This window comes from Macrobrachium nipponense, chromosome 4, assembly GCF_015104395.2.
Source record: "Macrobrachium nipponense isolate FS-2020 chromosome 4, ASM1510439v2, whole genome shotgun sequence".
Classification (NCBI taxonomy): Eukaryota; Metazoa; Arthropoda; class Malacostraca; order Decapoda; family Palaemonidae; genus Macrobrachium; species Macrobrachium nipponense.
The window spans coordinates 140,773,265-140,793,264 of NC_061100.1; the positions used below are offsets into that span (position 1 = coordinate 140,773,265).

The 20,000-nt window shown below is 36.5% G+C and overlaps 1 protein-coding gene across 8 annotated transcripts in view; it reads left to right on the forward strand.

Moving 5' to 3' along the window:
• Positions 1-20,000, forward strand: part of LOC135211236 (FERM domain-containing protein 4A-like) — a 770,148-nt gene that overhangs the window by 555,837 nt on the left and 194,311 nt on the right. For all 8 annotated transcript variants that reach the window (XM_064244502.1, XM_064244496.1, XM_064244497.1 and 5 more), the window contains 2 exons: positions 10,527-10,687; positions 13,690-13,791. In XM_064244502.1, coding sequence (XP_064100572.1) covers positions 10,527-10,687; positions 13,690-13,791 — 263 coding nt within the window. The remainder of the gene's footprint in view (positions 1-10,526; positions 10,688-13,689; positions 13,792-20,000) is intronic.

Below are 20,000 nucleotides of genomic sequence, written 5' to 3' on the forward strand. Positions count from 1 at the left end.
AAAAATTATTACTTATTTTCTAAAACTACATAACTCTCTCATGCATGCTACTCTCTCTCTCTCTCTCTCTCTCTCTCTCTCTCTCTCTCTCTCTCTCTCTCACACACACACACACAAACACACTATATATCTACATATATATATATATATATATATATATATATATATATACATATATAGATATATATATGCCTATATAGTAGAGATGATATAAAAAAAATAATATGATATAGATATTTATAAGCATTGTCATTCGTTGCATGTTAGTAAAAGATGGATTTGTATACCTGTATATTATGTATGTAAGTATGCATATATGGAATATGAATGTCCACTTAAAAATACTTGTATATTCGCATAATGAGTTTTCCAAGACGGTATCGCTACTAAACGTTTGCTGTCTTTGTGTACTAATTAAGAGCTGGGAATGCTAATTAAGAGACAGGTTTACATGTCCTCACAGTAACCTGTTTTCTAAAGACGTAAGAAGAGGAAAAGAAAAATCGTTCACGTCTTGACAAGCAAAAGCAGAGAAACGTGGGCGAGTTTCTTTGTGTGGAAGGACAGACGTCTCCTGCGGCTCTGTGGAAAAACCTCTTTGTCTTTTGAGGAGAAAGTCGTTTTCTTTCTATGCTTTTCAGTCGTTTTCTTTCTATCCTTTTCACTCTAGAGATCAAATGTTAATTGTCCTGGAGTGTTTTCATGATACAAGTATGTTATTCAGTCCTTCATACAAATGTAGACTCATTCGTACGCTGTCGTTTGTCTTGTTTTTATTTCTTGATATCAAACTCTGGCTTCTACATTTCATTAACTTTGTGTGGTTTCTTGGTCAGGCGTTTTGTCCGTCATTTTATCATTAATTTCCATCTATTTGAATTTTTTAATGATGTTTTAGCTTTATATTTTAATAATGAAGTAATTAATTCATTGTTTTATTTCGTTTCCGTCACCCATCATGTATTGAAGAGTAAGATTTAGTTTAAGAAGGAAAGCGATAATGTAGTAGCTATAATTTTTTTATGCAGATAATAATGAATTCTTATGCAGTTGCTTTTGGGTATAAATGATGTTTTATTTGCATTATATGGAGTCAGTCCAGTATAATACCGGGGAGGATAATAGGTTGAAAGCTTATTGACTTTGGGTACGCTATGAATATAGAGTAGAGAGAGAGAGAGAGAGAGAGAGAGAGAGAGAGAGAGAGAGAGAGAGAGAGAGAGAGAGAATTTTGAGGGCAAAATATAATTGAATATCCCGTCAAAGGAAATTTGATATATAATACACATTTTTAGACTTTATCACATTGATTTTGTCTGAAAGATGAAATATCATTTTTGATATAATATTTTTCCCAGGACAGGCTGATTTTAAGTTGAATACTGGAGATAAAATACCTAAGACTTTTGCTTCCTCCAGCTACCGACTCCTAGTAGCTGGCGTTGTTACACTTCCCGACGTAGTAGTACCTTGTATACCAGTCAATCCGATTGTATCAAGGACGATGTTATGACTAACTTACCGTGAAATGAGTGTCTTTGAAAATTGAATCCTTCAAGGAGAGTGTCTGTCCCGCAAAGTTTCGTTTAATATCTAAAGATCGTATGTTTTTGTGGTAGAATCTTAGGGTTTCATTAACATTTCAGTTAATCGATTATTATTGTGTTCTTATATGTATTTACAAACGCACTGCTCGTAATGTAGTGTTTTGTCTGTATTATTTCTCTCTATCTCTGTCTCATCTTTACACGTGATACCCCTCTTCCAAGTAGAGTGAGATTGGAGAGCCCAACACAGATGAACAATTGATTATTTCATTGATGAATGTTCTCTCTCTCTCTCTCTCTCTCTCTCTCTCTCTCTCTCTCTCTCTCTCTCTCTCTCTGCTCATATTTTTCCCGGGACTTCCATCGGCGAATATTGCTTTTTCGCCTCTCATGCACTCAATATGCCAACCCTTTGTCCTTTCACTCTTTCTTCTGCTTTGGCTGTGACCTTTTCACGGTCTGAATTACTTATGAGAACTTCCCTGCAATCACCTCTATTGTTTGCTCTGTTGCATACGTGTACGCAAATTGTTTTTGGTGCGTCATTCGGTATATACGAAATATTTTCGGCACAAAATTATGCCCCAGCTTCTATTTCTGAAGGGATCCTTCTCAAGGTCTGTTTGCTTTGCTTTGCTTCAGCAATCACTTAGCCGAGAGGAGTCGAAAATTCATTTAGATTTACATTCGGAAGGAGACAACCGGAAGACGAACTTAGTGGTTAGGAATCGCGCCTCGCTAGAAGAGGCCCGGGACCAGTCCCAGTCGGGGTAATGGTTGTGCGTTTGTATACCCAAGAAATTAAGAGGTGCACCTGATGGGTGGTCTACTGTGGTGGGTCTAAAATAAGGGTAGAGAAGGACATGAGGTTAGCAACCGTATCCCAAAAAAGACGTGCGATCCTTTGTTTGTGCGTGCTTGTGCTTTTATCTAATTAATTAGAGTAATTACGTGCAGAGGGTGAAAACGAGACTGGCAGTATTTGGCCACTTAGCTCATAATTTGATGTGTTCTTTTTCATTGGCTCCCCTCTCCGCTCTTCTTCTGATTCTTGAACAACGCCGTCCACACCTGTGACTTTTTGAGAGTTATTCCCAATTGTTTTGCGAATAGAGTGTGGTGTAATGCGGGGATATGGCAGATACTACGAGGAAAATATTATTTCCCTAATGCTTGGCTGTAAATACCATTAAAGCGTAAAGGGAATTCTTAAAATGTATACAAGCATAGTGTATATATACATATATACATACTATATATGTATATATAATTAATATAATATATATATATAATATATATATATATATATATGTGTGTGTGTGTGTGTGTGTGTGTTGTGTGTGTGTGTGTGTGTATTTATCAGATTTTCCTTTCCATAAAACCATTGTGGCAAATATTCGTCCAGCTTTGTCCCTCGTTAATGGTTAGAATATTTTTTTTCTCCTAAGGATTTTCATATAGTCCAGAGAATATATTATACTTGGCATAAATGTTTGGGAAATGTTTCCATAGAGAGTGTTCTTCAAATACGACCTTGGAAATGGACTGCATTTCTGCTTGCCACACTACCTTTGCCCTTTTATAATGTTCTTTTGAAGACCAGTCATCTGTTGTCTTCATTTGTTGTCTTGTTCCGTAAATGTTTTCGGTTACTCTACTACCATTGCCCTTAAAATCCCCCATTTCTCCGCTTTCCCAGATATTTATTACCTTTCGTTTTAGAAGAGGTTGATGTTTTTCTACCATCTTAGTAAAGTCGCCCCTTCCCCCTCCCTCTCACACACACATACACACACACACACACATGCCTTTTCTTCCTGGGAGAAGAGCTGTCAATGAAAGATATTGTATTGCGTGTTCAATCATTTTCACCGTGGGAACAGCGCTTCAGCGGCATGGTTGGTATGATATTAGCGACCCACCTCGGTGGTCGCGGGTTCGATTCTCGGCCATTCCGCTGAGGAGTGAAAGATGTGTATTTCTGGTGATAGAAGTTCACTCTCGACGTGGTTCGGAAGTCACGTAAAGCCGTTGGTCCCGTAGCTCAATAACCACTGGTTCCATGCAACGTGAAAACACCATACAAACAAACAAACAAACCGAATCCAGTGAGGCTTAAATTGCGTTCAAGTTTGAAGCTCCCTCCGTGGAGATGGAAGCTTAGGAAGCGGATATTCTCTTTAGACTCTCATTCTCTCAATGCAAAAGTTGTATTCATTAGGTGATTGTCATTATTCTGCTCCCGGGTTTTGTCGTAAAACGTCGTACTGGGCTATAATTCTTGACCCTTATTGTTTATAGTATTCCGTATGCTATTTAGATTGTCTTTCTCGCCCAGATAGTTTACATTTCTATTCATTTTGTTCCCTCTTCCAAGGTTCTTGACCGCTAGGTTGCCGTTTGTCATCAAAATTCATCAAGCGTGTGTTAGTAGCATCAGTTGCGCATATATCTAGGAGTAATAGCCTTCCCTGGGCTTCATTAAACTCAAACTTTGTTGAAACTTCATCCAGCTCTTTTTATCGTTGGAAATTTTTCAGGGAAGAATAACCCGCGCCTGCGCATTCTTAAGGAGAGAGAGAGAGAGAGAGAGAGAGAGAGAGAATGTGGATTTTTTTTCAGTAGATTCAACAAGCATATAAAACAACTTGCATTAAAGTGAACTTTGATTCAAATGTATTACGAAGAGGAACACTTGGACACGGGAATGATAGAAATTGTTTTTGTAATGGACATTTAGTGTTTAGAAAGTCTTCGGCCCCTTTTTTTTTCTTTTTTTTTTTTAACAAATGTGACAAACTCTTTTAGTTTCCCCGTAACGTCCAGAATATACGTTATATTTTTTGCCTTTTTGTCAGACGCACGAGCTTCCATAGTGCCTGGGAAAAACGAAAAAAAAAAAAAAAGCTAAAAATAAAAATGTAGGAAAAAGAAATACCGATTTTCTGTTATAGGAGAAGAGGCCAACCATAGCGCAAGTGTGTGGATTGTAGCATTCCGTGTTTAGGTTTGGAATTGCCACATTGGCTTGGGTCTAAATCCCTGACGAGGTGCGAGATATTGCAGCCATTTTACCCTACCATAGATGTGTCACGCTCTGGTATTAGATTCCTTAAATACTACAAAGGGAGAAGACATTCTTTTGCTATTTGTAAGACCTCAAGCGGCCATCGAATTCATGTGGAAATATAGGCATTTTTATGTTTTTATTCTGTGTATAAATATATACCTAGAAAACAAGATAGAAAGGGAGCTATCATATATATAAGCACAAATTTGGGTTGGTGTACGGAAAAATTTTGCCGTATGAATGAAAACTGCATATTTAAGTTTAAAATGTATTAATCCTGTTGGTCTGACGGACATTGTAAGCCACAGTAGCTCAGCTGTCACAGAAAATCAATAAGGTATTGGAAATTCTCTTGATATAAATCTGTACCACAAATGCTCTCTCTCTCTCTCTCTCTCTCTCTCTCTCTCTCTCTCTCGAAATAATTGCCATACCGTTACTATATCTTTACTGGAGATGCAGTGATGACGCCCCCCCCCCCCCCCCCCCCCCCCCCCCCCCCCCCCCCCACCCCCCCCCCCCCCCCCCCCCCCCCCCCCCCCCCCCCCCCCCTGTTCATAAACTTTCTTAATGACATCATATTCACACACAGAATTGTCATTAGTGGATCCTCGGTTCCCTTACACATTGCCCCATTTTTATACACAAATCCATAGTACCTGCAAGAGAGGATGTAAACCATTGGCATCGTCTGATATTACGGTGTATTATTGTATGAAAGCTCCTTTATTATTATTATTATTATTCATAAGATGAAACCTATTTACATGGCACAAACCTAGGGGGCCATTGACTTGAAATTCAAGTTTCCGTAGAATATGGTATTGATTTGAAATTCAAGTTTTCAAAGAATATGGTCCTGATTTGAAATTCAAGTTTCCAAAGAATATGGTATTGATTTGAAATTCAAGTTTTCAAAGAATATGGTGCTGATTTGAAATTCAAGTTTTCAAAGAATATGGTGTTGATTTGAAATTCAAGTTTCCAAAGAATATGGTATTGTTTTGAAATTCAAGTTTCCGAAGAATATGGTATTGACTTGAAATTCAAGTTTCCGAAGAATATGGTATTGATTTGAAATTCAAGTTTCCAAAGAATATGGTACTGATTTGAAATTCAAGTTTCCGAAGAATATGGTATTGATTTGAAATTTGAAATTCAAGTTTCCGAAGAATATGGCATTGATTTGAAATTCAAGTTTCCAAAGAATATGGTACTGATTTGAAATTCAAGTTTCCAAAGAATATGGTATTGATTTGAAATTCAAGTTTCCAAAGAATATGGTATTGATTTGAAATTTAAGTTTCCAAAGAATATGGTATTGATTTGAAATTCAAGTTTCCAAAGAATATGGTGTTCATTAGGAAGAAGAGAAGGTAAAGGGGAAATAGAGGAAGAGACATCACTTATGAAAAAGAAATAATAAATTGATAAATTGGCAAATGAATGAAAATGTATTAAAATGCAAGGAGAATGGCATTATGGTAGTAATGCATTGCATCTTTGCTTGAACTTTAGATGTTCCAGTTGCACAACATCCTCAGGGAGACTGTTCCAGAGTCCAATGGTGTGAGGAAGTTCTACAGCGAATCAGGGGTCAATTGTGAATGTGAAAGGTCCCCATTAAAATACAAATTATGAAAAAGTGACAAACAAAAAACCATCCATGAGTGGTCAGTCATAACTGGTCATGTTAGGGAACAGAAGCCTTCCACCTTGAACAACTCTATCTAAAAGAGATAAATCTTCGGCAGAAACAGACATCCACACTGGAGAACAGTGTACTATAGTAGATTCACATCAGCCGTGCATTTGATGCCTAGGCCAGTCACTTACGACGCTCCTGATTGGCTGTTGATAAGCCAGTCACAGGGCTGGAAACTCCCAGTCTCTCGAGAGAATTCACATAGGCAGGCTGTAATGTTCCACCTCTCCTGAGGGATACTTTTGAAAGACGTATCCCTCAGTAGAGGTGGAACATACATCCTACCCATGTGTACTCTCTCGAGAGACAGAGAGTTTCCAGCCCTGTGATTGGCTTATCAACAGCCAATCAGGAGCTTCGTAAGGGACTGACTGGCCCAGCCATCAAGTGCTCGGTTGATGTGAATCTACTATAGTAAAGGAAAAAGTAATGACCTAAAACAGGATGCATAGATTTTATCACGGTTATAAATATATGAAGCCTTTGGTGTAATACCTAACTGTCTCTCCATCTCATATTTGGTCTACCTCTCCTCCTTGTTCCGAGCACTTCCATGTTTGTGGTTCTTTTACATACAGAATCCTCTTCTCCTCTCATAACATGCCCAAACCATTGCAATCGTCTCTGTTGCAGATTCTTTGATAGGTCTGTAACTTTCACCGTCCCTCTTAGGAAGTCATTCCTTATCCTGCCTCTCCTTGTCACTCCGCACACCCAACGTAACATTCTTATTTCTCACACGTCTTGTGCTTTCTTCATGGGCCATGTTTCACTTCTATACTTCAACGCTCTTGTACATTTTTCCCTTCAGCTTTACTTTAAATTTTTTGTCACATAGCACTCCTGATGTTTTCCTCTAATTGCATCAAGCAGATTGTATTCTGTGGTTCACTTCCTCCTCCATCCCTCCACAGTCAGTGACACACGACACAAGGTACTTAAAGGGTCTAAGTTGATGCTTCCCCCTTGATCTTCTCCATTCATCCACATATATTAAGTTTTTGCTCTGCTTATCTTTAGGCCTCTGTCCTCAAACGCACTTCACAACTCCAATTTCCTGACTGCTTCTTCCTTACTGGTGGTTACTAACACTGTCACCCGCAAAGATACACTCCAAGGCACCTTGTCTTTCAATCCAGCTACTATCACATCCATTACCATACCAAGATATAGGGACTCATGGCAGAACCTTGGTAGAGTCCAACTTTCACCCCAAATTTCTCTTGGTTCCTACTGAGCTTCTTACCTGTGTTGTTGCTTCCCTGTACATATCATTTACAATACTCACATATTTTTCTGAGACACATTTTTTCCTCCAGACTTCTTGCCTAGGCACTCGATCATATGCTTTCTCAAGATCTATAAATACTAGATAGAGTTCCTTTCCTTTTTCTCTATATTTTTCTATGACTTTTGCAATACAAAAATGGTATATACCATCAGTTTTATGCCCCGATAGTTGTCACAGTCTTTAGATATCCCCTTTATCTTTGTAAGTGGAGACTAGCAGGACTGTTTCTCCAGGCGTCAGGTATCTTCTCTTGCTGGTAGATCTTGTGGATGTTTCTATGGGCCCTCCGGTGCGTCGACATTCTTTGCTTGTTTGCTTGTTTTCTTCTGCTCTGTGTTTATCATAGTTCACCAATTCGCTCATTTCGCGATTGAAGCTAAGGGCAGCTTCGTTTCTCATAAGTGGAGACTTTCTTACACCCACAAGTGTTACATCATCGGCATTCGAACAATCTTGTTTTCCAGGCCAACAATCATATCACTTCTATACATTAAAAATAGACAGTGGACCAAGAACATTGCCGTGGAACTCCAGACACAATACATAGGTCTTGGTTAAGATCACAGCAAACTCGTTGCTGCCCACACGGTAAAGGTGGGTTTAACACACGTTGCGAAAAAACCGAAACCTTGTTTATTGTAACCGATTTCTTGTAACAAAAACGCAAAATGTGGACGGTTCCTCGAACCCGAACCCCCGAACCCGTAAGGTTTCGAGGCTCCGTTCGCCCTCCCCCGCTACCCGCCAATTGTCGGTTTTTGGGCCCCGAATCAAAGGGAGGTTCTTCTTTTGAACGTTAACGCCATGTTGTTGGACGGGACCTGTAATTACACGCGTAACAACAGAGGGTTGCTGAATCTTGTTAACCACCGACTATGAACAAAGGCCGTCCATAGTAGAGTCCCTTGTTTAATTTAGGTCAGTTAGTTACGTATATGTCTTACCAATGGACTGATCTTGGAGTTGAGGGAAAGAGGTCCTTCAATTTATTAGTAATTGCGGAAGAACAGACTTCACTGTGGCCAGAAACCTTCTTGGAAATCTCATGTCAGCGGCAGAATAATTCCCGAACCACTGTAGATTCTAAGACCCTTCTATGTATATAACCTTGATTGGCCACCAATCTTCTTTTTATTTCGCTTCCATCTTCGTTAAATAATGTTAATATAAATATTAACGCGGCATGCTGCCCTAACTTGTATGGTGGGTGGCCATCGTCGGTAAAAACCCGGACCCGGACAGGAACAGACTGATGATCGCAGTGGTATTGAAATGAAGTTAACGTGCTTAAAACGTGGGTTTACGGTTCGTCCTCAACAATTTTGACACTTGTAAACCGTATATGCGTAACTCGCGGTTACACATACAAGGGTTCGGCTCTCACGTGTGTAACTCCCACCTTAAAGGAAAATCTTTGAATTTGAACCTAAAGAATAATCTTACCCGCTCCAAGATTCTGAAGTTCATAAATAAGTGCCTTGTAATTTGCTAAATCGAAAGCAGCAATTAAATATATTTGAATACTGCACTCAAAACCCTGATCAAGTCTAAAAGAGTACCTAACTGCATCCTATACGCATTTTGACTGCCAGCAAACAACCCTTTAGATTCCACATACTTATATAGTGGCTTAAAAATACGTTTTTCAGCAACTTTGGAGAGCACAGAGAGAAGAGAAATTGACCTGATGGTTACTGCAGTATGCAGAAATGCCATTCTTTGAAGATACTACGTCGACATAAGAATCTATAGAATTTACTAATCTTAGGCGACAAAGCATAAGAAACATTTTTCAAAAACAAATGGAAGAAACCATCAGGATATTCCCAGCTATCAAGATTACCCAGAACTTTGTCAACATCCCTAGAGCGAAATGCGAATTTTGTAAGAACGGGTTCAGGATGACAAGAATCAAGGAGAGACATCTCAGCTGATTGCTTAGCTTCAAAAGCTCGATGAAGTAGTTTAGCTTTTTCCTGTCGGCCAGTAACCAATCTACCATCATCTGTTACTTGTGGAGGAATGAAAGATGAGCCTGACTCAAAGATAGATAATGCCAGTGTGGTCCAGTTTGTTCGAGCAGAAGATGATGCTTATAAATGTGTTACATTGTTGCCTTGGAATTAGTTTTGAGTTGTTAGCCCACTGTGCACGCACATCTGTTCTTCTTATGAGTTTTGTTTTTCCCACTTTTTCAGCTAATTATTCCTAAACGTATTTATGTGTTTTTGGTTTGTTTATTTTCGTCTCCGCAGTGCTTTTAATTCAGCTTGGCTTAGAAATTTTTAGCACCTAAACTGATTTCCGTTTTAAGCGGAAATTTCCTTCTTCTTCTTCTTCTTCTTGCGGATTTTGATAACGAACACTGATAGAGCTACATGCGTTGTGAATTGTTTTTAAACTTTCGTACCGAATTCTATAAACTGTGTCCGTGCGTGCTTATCGTTTCCTTCAGCTCATTATCAAGTGATAATGGCTGATAAAAGTTATATGAGCTTATCATATTCTGATCCTAAATTATGGGATTATTGTATCAATGAGCTGTTTTAGTGTAAATTGGATGAATGCATAGCATACGTCAGTCTTTCGCGTTATTTAGTCGAATTTAGTTAGTTTGAATTTTAGATATTCTTAATCATTTACAATATACAAATGGCTTCTGTCTTGTATCTTATTTAAAATGTTGTATTGTTTTATTGCTTAATAATTATCATCATTATTTTCTAGTCTGTGGAAGGCCGTATATTAAGTTATCCTTTTTAGCTGGCTCCATCAGAATGATGTCTTTTCTTATCATTTCCCCTGGATTTTTTTTTTTTAATCTTTTTCATGTTTTCCTGTTCGTATTCGGTTGATAAAAGGGGGAACGGATATTTAACGGGTAATCCTCATATTATTTTGTTTATATTGCAGATGAGCGTGGGGTTGCGGGTGGAGGTTGTGCTTCTAGACGATCGCCGCCTTCAATTGGGCGTTGGCCCCCGCCTCCTCACCCACGAATTGCTGGCCATGGTAGCATCCCACTTCACCCTCAAAGAACACCACTATTTCTCACTCGCCATGATCGATTCCACGTGAGTTGCTACCTCATTCAACTACTTTGTTCAACTTCCTTTTACTTTTTGCTTTGTTGTGACATAATCTCTGCAGTAATTTGAGTGTGTTGTGTTTTCTCATTTTTTCTCATTTCTGTGTATTTCTAAGATTTGCTGGAGAAAATGATTATCCATAGATGCAATTACAAAGGGACACATGATTTAGAGGAGTGATTATAAATTGTTGGAAGAAATGGTTAATTTAATATTTCCTTAGAATCTGAAGGATCGTAGCTCGCAGTATTTAAACTGTAATAAAGATGGATACAGCCACAGTTTTCGCCGTAATGTATTGTGATGCGATGATGAATTAATTACTTGCAATATGCTTAAAAAATCACAGTAGATGGCCAGTTCACGAAAATCTCCAGGAATTCCTTAATGATCTCAATAATTTACTGTAGAGGAAGAAAGAAATTGTAATTTGAATTTTCTTGATGTAACTGTCCATAGAAATTATAGAAATTTCAACTTTTCAATCCTTCGAAAATCAACTAACATTGCTCTTTTGTTCATTACTACTCCAATCACCATCAAAATGTTAATTTCTGTTTTTTTCTGGGATGTAGCCCGCAGTTTATTGACGCTGAAATTAAAACTATTTATGATATTGCATTGAAACTTAAATACCCAAGGACTTTTGTAGATGTGGCATGGAAAAGAGCTAGAAAAACATTTTATTCAATTAGTGACAAACTTGAATTTAGTAAACATATCATTCTAAAATTACCTTATGATGAAAGGTTTTTAGATATTCCTAGAAATTTAAAGCTTTTTAACATAAATGTTGTTTTCAGTAATATTAATGTCAAGAGTTTAGTAATCAAAAATTCTCCTAAAGATCTTACAGGCTTCATATATATGAAATTCCTTGCAAAAAGTGTGATAAAGTCTATTACGGACAGACCGGTAAATCTCTTTCACAACATCTCAAACAGCACCAATATTCTGTGAGAACTGGACAAATATCGAATGCATTATTCGTACATATGAAAGATTTAGATCATCCTATTAACTGGAGTCAAACAAGAGCCTTAATCCCATGTAATGACACAGTTAAAAGCAATATCATTGAATCTTGTTTCATCAAGTCAAATCATGGAAATGTTCTAAATTTAAGTCTTGGTTTATTTAAACTTGATGCTTTCATAATGAAAAAAGTTGTAGATAAATATAAGCAACAAAATTAATACATTCAGTTTTTACATGTTTTTGGACTGCAAAGAATACTTTGGTAATTTCGGTTTAGGGTCAAATCTGTTTTAGGTTTGTGACCGTGTGATATCCGATAATCCTTGGATTATTCTCTTTTTAATTTTTTACCCTTACCCTTTGACGAATTAACCATCTGGTATTCTTGATCTTGTTGTGTACCTGAGACCTTTATCTCCAATTGTATTTCATTAACTCCTTGACAATGTCTTAGTAAAGAGGAAAGCGCTTGGATTTCTATCATTTTCCTTGGGTATTCGCTTACTTGCAATATGTACATGTTTACTGTAAAAGTACATATGTTATCCCAATGTTGCAACTGGAAACAATAAAAAGAATTTATCTTAATTAAGTGTAATAATATGACTACGTCTTCATGATGTACACGGAAATAGTAACTTTATTGACCTATCAAGACTAAAAATAACACTTTGGCTGTGAAAACAACAAAAAGCGGCCGAAGGACTGAATAGCGAAGTCTGTCTTACTATATTCGGGGACGTGCACGTTTTCTATAGTAGAAATAGTAAAGGTTTTCTATGAAGGAATTGTATGGGTAACTCATATAATTTGGCTATTGTACTCAGATACTGATACTTAAATCCCTTATTCAAAAGTATTAAAAGTTACTTTATGTAAAAGAGACCTTGATAGAAACTTATAGTCCACTGAATGTTACACCACGAATTTAATTTAAAAGGGGTTTGAATTCTTGATGTAACGTTAATAAATGGTACTACCTATTAATCAGGTTAAAGGTTCCGGTAATTCTTGTTACATTTACCTTCTATTTAGTTAGAGTGAATTACAATGAAACCCCTTTCACAAGAACAGAATATGATAATTGAAAATGGCCGTAGTTTATTTTATAATGTCAATCTCAAGTAAAAGTGCAGTTAATTTAGATAACTTGCATTAAATTTTTGAGCTGTTAGTTTAATTTCTGTTAAAGTCATCTTTGAATTAATTGCAAGTAAAATAGACAATTTAATTATTGTTACGAATGGTCTCTCGGTTTACTTATAAATGACCCTCTCCATTACAACTGAAGGGGTTCGTTTGGAGCTCAGCCTCTCTCTCTCTCTCTCTCTCTCTCTCTCTCTCTCTCTCTCTCTCTCTCTCTCTCTCTCTCTCTCTCTCAAAACTGAACTGTAGAGGAGTTACCTTGGATGTAAAAGTTAAGAGACAGCTGTTTGCAATTATATTCTTTTTCTCAACGGACTTTCAAGATTTGTTGTCTAGAGATAACAACCGCTGTTAAAGAACTGTTTGATCTGGGTTAATAAAATGTTTCTCTATTTGGGAGACATTTCTTTGAATATCTAAATTCACACTTTCTCTCCCATTTGTAATTGTGTCATCACCTAAAAGGACAAAATTTCTTACTGCCCTACTCCCGAAAACCAGTTTGCCACATTTGCTTGTCAGCATTGAAGTACATGAGACTGTGTATGATCTCAGTGATCCTAATCACTTTTCCAGCTTCGGATAGCATATATGAAATAAATTATCATATATATTTTTCTTATATATATATATATATATATATATTATATATATAGATATATTAAATTTTAAAATTTATATATATATATATATATATATTGGAGTGTAACGTATTCAGTGGTGAATTACGTGTAACATATTGCTGTGTACTGTCATATAGATTTGTAAGGAATTCTGTCTTTACTTGCGTATACTCAGAATTATGAGCTCTTCAGTGAAACGCTTATTTTATTTCGCTCTCTCTCTCTCTCTTCCATCCACAGAGGTCACTACCAATGGTTATCACATGACAGGCGGGTGATGGATCATGACCTGGTACGGTCGAGTGCCAGTGGTGTTCCTGTCACCTTATATTTCCTCGTCAAGTAAGTTTCTTCAGTTTTTGTATTTGTCATTTATGCTGTTAGAGGAATAATCATTTTTTGCATTAATAGCCAAAATGCATGTATCCTGCAGTGGAGAGCACGGGTCCTATAAAGTGCATCCGAGGTAAGCATTCCCAGTCTCTTTGTTTAATAGCAGTCGTGGTACCGTTTTCATTATATTTATTATTTATGTGTGTCTATATGTGTAATATATATATATATATACTTATATAATAATATATATATATCTTATATATATTAATATTATATATATTTATATATATTAATGTTTTCACTCCACACCTTTTTACCCTTGAGAGGGATGGCGTCAGAGTGGATGGTAGTCGCTTCCGGTTCTTCACAAGTCAATAGGGATTAGGCTGTTAGCCTGTTCTTCTTTGACTCCTAATGGTCTGGTAACCAGTTACAGTTAACTCAGCTGGCCGGCAGCAGACTGCGAGCCTATTGCTTAACCTTTGAGTTACATCCGCATATAACACTGGGCCATAAATTTAAAAAAATGGTTAAAAAAAAAAATTGGAAAAGAGAAAAATGTAGAAAAATAACTGCTAAGTGATGGCGCGCTTTTACCGCTTTTACCGCTTTTACCTAGGAAAGAGAAAGACATGGTATGATGAGGTTTTACCAGGTTTTATTTTTCCCATAATTATTTCCTGGGTCTCAGATTTATACACAAGGAGTTTAATTACTTTATTTATCCAAGAGGGTAATCCATTTTGATAAGTTATGTTGTTCTTAACGATAGCGCAAAAGAAAGTTACATTATTCATAATATATTTTTATTGAAATATAAGTTTGTACTGCTTTATATCGATATTTTTACCGCTTTCAGTGGAGTTATGGACATAGTTTCTTCACGGGCACTTGGAAAGTTTCCTTAAAAAAAACCCTGGTAATAAATACAAATAGAAATATGAATGTGAAGAGGGTTATACTGCGCTTGCAACACTTTCAAGGGACAAATCGGGAATAAACATTTGTTTACTAGACATCAATGTATGCCTCAGGTCCACCTACCTACTGTGCTTATGGTAAACAAAATTTATTTCCTTTTCCTCTTTTGTCAGCGTCTTGCGGCATCAACCTATTAAGTATTCACGGCATTTATTTTGACATATTTGATTTTAAAGTTCCCAACTTTTTAAATTTTAGATTATTATAGTTATTTCTGTATTCTTTCGGCATTGCCCTTAATGGCAATTTTTGTTAACTACATAGTTTAGCAATATAGTACATTTAGATAAGGATTTTTATTGATAAACTGTATACGGACTTTGAGGGCTGCTCATACGCTACTATATTGAATTTCCTCTTCCATGAGATTCTTATTTGTTCATTTAGATACAATTTAGATAGAATTCAAATCCAGTAAGTTTCATTGTTAAGAAAAAAAAAAAACATTTCATTAAGCATATGATTGCTTCGTTTTAAAATCTTCACATCAATTAGGTACTCAAAAGTAGTCCCGGTGCGTATTTGGTCACAGTAATAAGGACAGGGTAAATATAAAACACTCTCTCTCTCTCTCTCTCTCTCTCTCTCTCTCTCTCTCTCTCTCTCTCTCTCTCTCTCTCTCTCTCTGGGAAATAACTGCATCAGGGCTCGGTGTCGGAGTCATAAAGTTTATGGCTCTTTACAACTTTCTTCCGTCTGCCTTGAGAGAATTCCACAATTCTGTATGCTCAGTATTCAGAAGAATTCGTGGAAAAGTATATTAAGGTATGTATATCAGCATTATGATGTGGTATCTGTATATTTTCTTGTTATAATATTAAGGAAGCCATTTGGTCTTCAACTTTATTTTCTCACCGGGTATTGTGCTGATGGGAAATATTCAGTAGGACATCTGATGCTCACCATAATAGGCTCATAATCCAGCATTTTAGTTCTCTCTTGGGAAGGGAAGTTGTAAAATGACTGGCTGTTATATTTTTAAAGCACTAACGTCGGGGTAATAGAATATATTAGGGCGGACGAGATAGGTGGTGGTCATTAGCTTTAGAAGTTACTATGACTTGTTCTTTTGTAAGAAAGGAAGACGTACATACATACATACATACACATATATACTATGTGTATATATATACATATACATATACAATTCGTTCCTTGACAATGTCTTAATAAAGACGAAAGCGCTTGGATTTCTGACTATCATTTTCCTGTGGTATTCGCTTATTTAATGAAGTCACGTGCATCTACTATGATTTTTTTAAGCATACATATACATGCATACACACTCAAACTTCTACTAGTCAACCCTTTTCACTTTGCCTTTCACATTCAACCAAATTCAAAAGTCTTAATCCATCTACCCCTGACTGCATACACTTCAGACAGTCCCTCCATTTGCAATTTTTATTTCGAGATCCATTTGTTCATTGACCTTTTTCTTTGTAGTGACTTTCCTTTAGCGCAACTTTAGTCTTCCTAAAGCTCTTGTTTATCTTTCTCACCTCTATTTATGTTGCTTGCTCTCTTCTCTAATGTTCTTGATTACCCTATGCATTTTTGTATATGCCTGCACTTGTTTGCCTGTTTTATTGTTCAGTTGCACCTCAAATATTCTCTTGAAAATAGAAAGAAACCATATATTCGTTGCCGGGATATTAAGTGATATGTTGTGATTCGGTGGGATACCTTGACGAAGCAGCTGAACAGGGTTTACAAGGTATGTCAAGATGTTGGAAAGGTCCCAAAATATGGGTGAGAGAAATATTTCCATTGTATATAGGCAATGATGATGAAGGACTTAGAATTTCAGGGCTCTAACATTTATTTATTATATACCAGGAAAGCGTGTAGTTGAATTCTGAAAAAAATACAAATGACGGAGGGAGTTACAGGAGAAGAAGGGTGCGTTTAGTCAAGGAAGAAGGAATGAAGATGAAGCGTTTGTTATGAACCAGTTAATTACAAAATAAATATGAAGAGCCGTATATAGCTTACATGAACTTAAAAAGGCTCATGATAGAATTGTAAGTGAGGCATTGTGGACAAATGATGAGGATACATGGTGTAGTAGGTGTTAAGTTGCTGGAAGCAATTAAAAGTTTTCACAATGAAGGTAAAGTGAGTGTTAGAACATTATTGGCAGGAGAGTGACTAGTTTGACGTAAAAGTGGGTCTGAAGCAAGGATTGCTTTGCATCGACTCATGGGAGAAGTTATCAAAAGCAAATAAAACTTGTGCAAAATGAAAAGGGTTGTAAATACAGTAGGGGATCATTATAGGGGGTTAGTGCCGTCAGTGCGCCTCAATGCAGTATACTGTAGGCTTTACTTAATGTAATTTGCAGCGTCCCTTCGAGCCCTAGCTACAGCCCCTTTCATACTTTTTACTGTACTTCCGTTCATATTTTCTTTCCTCCATCTTACTTTCCCGCCTTTGCTAACAATTGATTCATAGTGGAACCGCGAGGGTTTCCTCCTGTTACCCCTTTCAAAACTTTTTACCGTAAGCTTCCATTTCAGCGCTGAATGACCTCATAGGTCAAGCGCTTGGTATTTGGCCTAAATTCTATTTTCTATTCTATATTCTACAGTATGGGATGGTTTAGGTCTGCGGATAATGCAGTTATGGTAGGGGATAGTGAGGAGAAACTGCAGAAACTAGTGAAAGAGCATGAGAGTTTTTGTAAGAGGAGAATGTTGAAAGTAAAAGCGAGTGAGAATAAGGTTAAGACGGTTACATGGATGGGGAATAATGGCAGCAGCTGTTTGATGTAGGTATCGGGGAATATATATACAAAAGATGAAGGCTAGATGAGAGAAGAGGCGAGTCACATAATGGATGAAGCAGGGAAGGCAGCAGGGTGTGTGCAAGAGATTGGGGAGACACTTGGACCATATGTATGAGAGAGTTAACGTAAGACGGGGAAGATGACCGACATAATATGAGTGTTAGCGCTCGTATGAGATGCTGACGATCTTTCTGTGCAGGTGTATGAAACTGCTAACGTTGTGGAAGTTTCCTGCATATGGGTTTCATCGAGGAATCAGCATAAAATATGAAAGTGTTATTACTTGTGTACTTGTGTAGATGAAACTGAAGCCTCAAGGACTGAAAGATAAATGAAGAATAACGGGAGTAATAAACCGAACGAAAAGTGAAAAAACAAAAAAAAAAAACTCAGAAGGTGATGCACAGTAAGTGTCGAAAGGAAATGAATACTGAATCGCACTCTTTGTTGTAAATTCGAATGTAAGGATCTCCATGTGCATGAAGAGGTCATTATTCGGTCATAGCGTGCAAGTGATCACGCAGGCTCTTTGAGATGCGTCTTTTCACGAAGATGCAACAGAGCTACGACCTTTGTTAGCGCTCGGGATTTTTTTGTGTATGCACGTCAAGTGCATATATATGTGTGTATATATACTATATATATATGTATATGCATATGTGTATGTAAAATATGAACTGTGTTACACGAAATATAACCCTCTTATGTTCTCCCTTTGTTTAATTCACAGACATTTTTCGTTTTCATATATATCTATATATATATATATATATATATATATATATATATATATGTGTGTGTGTGTGTGTGTGTGTGTGTATGTATAGTATATATTAATATATATAATATATATATATATATATATATATATATTATATATATATATGTAAATGGTACAAGATTATTAATTGTATTCAGGAATGTAAATATGCCTTATTTCCTTAATACAATTAATAATCCAGTAACTTCCATAAGGTTCGTAACAATATGGAGAAATAATTGCATCGCATTTCTAGATGTCTTAGTTATCAGAATAATACTAATTTTCATTTTAAAGTATATAGGAAACCAACAATTAATTTGTCATATATTCATTTATATTCAAACGAAGCTAAACAAATTAAGGTATCAACATTTACTAGTATGTATCTTAGAGCACTTAGAATTTGTAACCTTGAATTCTTGGACGATGAGTTTAAGATTATTGACAAAATAAGAGATTTGTTATGTCATCCTTCACATTTTTTGGAATTGTGGAAGAATAAGGCAAAGAAGATATATTATAATCCAACCAGAGTTAACACAGAACTGGTTACCTTTTCACCCGAATTTCATATCTGCAATACCGATTTTAAAAACTTTTGATATTAATTTAGTATTTAAATATAACAATAGTTTAAGAAATATGTTAATTAAGAATATTCCGTCCAATTCCAACGTATTTGTATACAGAATCCCTTGTAAAGATTGTAATAAGATTTATATTGTTCAAACATCAAAAGAACTAAAAAAGAGATGTTCCCAACACAAATACGCTCCTTCAAGAGGCCCAACAAACAATGGCATTTCAGATCATTGGCTTAAGATAGGCCATGCCATTAACTGGGATAATTCGTCTATAATCTGAAAGGCCAACGATTATCAGAAAAGAAATCTTCTGCAAACGGTATTCATTGAAGCCATGGCCACCAGGAATATTAACCTCCACCCTGGTTGATCCCTTGATCCTCTTTCCAAGACCTTTCTGTTTAGAGAACATGCTGCCCGAATCAAGAAACTGTAACTCCGCCCACCACTACCCAATTTTGTATATGAAGCTCTGTAAACTATGCTTCTACTCAGTGTGTGAAGTTGAAAATGTAAAATAAACTACGAAAGTATTTGTTCCAAGTCCTTGTTTTCACTCGCCTCCTTACGTGGGTTTTAATATATGGGTATATATATATATATATATTTATATATATATATATATATATATATATATATATATATATATATATATATAAAAGAAAAATTTTAGTGTGAATTGCACAAAGGGAGCACATAAGGGGGTTATATTTCGTGTGACATAGTTCATAATTTATCTATATACCATAACAACACACATATATATATATATGTATATATATATATATATATATATATATATATATTATATATATGTATATACAAATTGCTACATGATTCAGACCCGACAAATATCCATTTCCTCTCTCTCTCTCTCTCTCTCTTCTCTCTCTCTCTCTCTCTCTCTCCACAGTTGTTCATTCCAATCTGTTATAGTTATAGTACCAAGTTATCACACTCTTGGAATTGCTCCTTGAACCGTGAAGGGGGCACACAGTTCATTACCGAACGTGAGGTGGGTAGATCGGTTGCAGTAATTAGCGTAAGCGGATTATCAAGGCCTGGGAGATCGTGAACTCTTTCAAGGCTGGCACGCTCG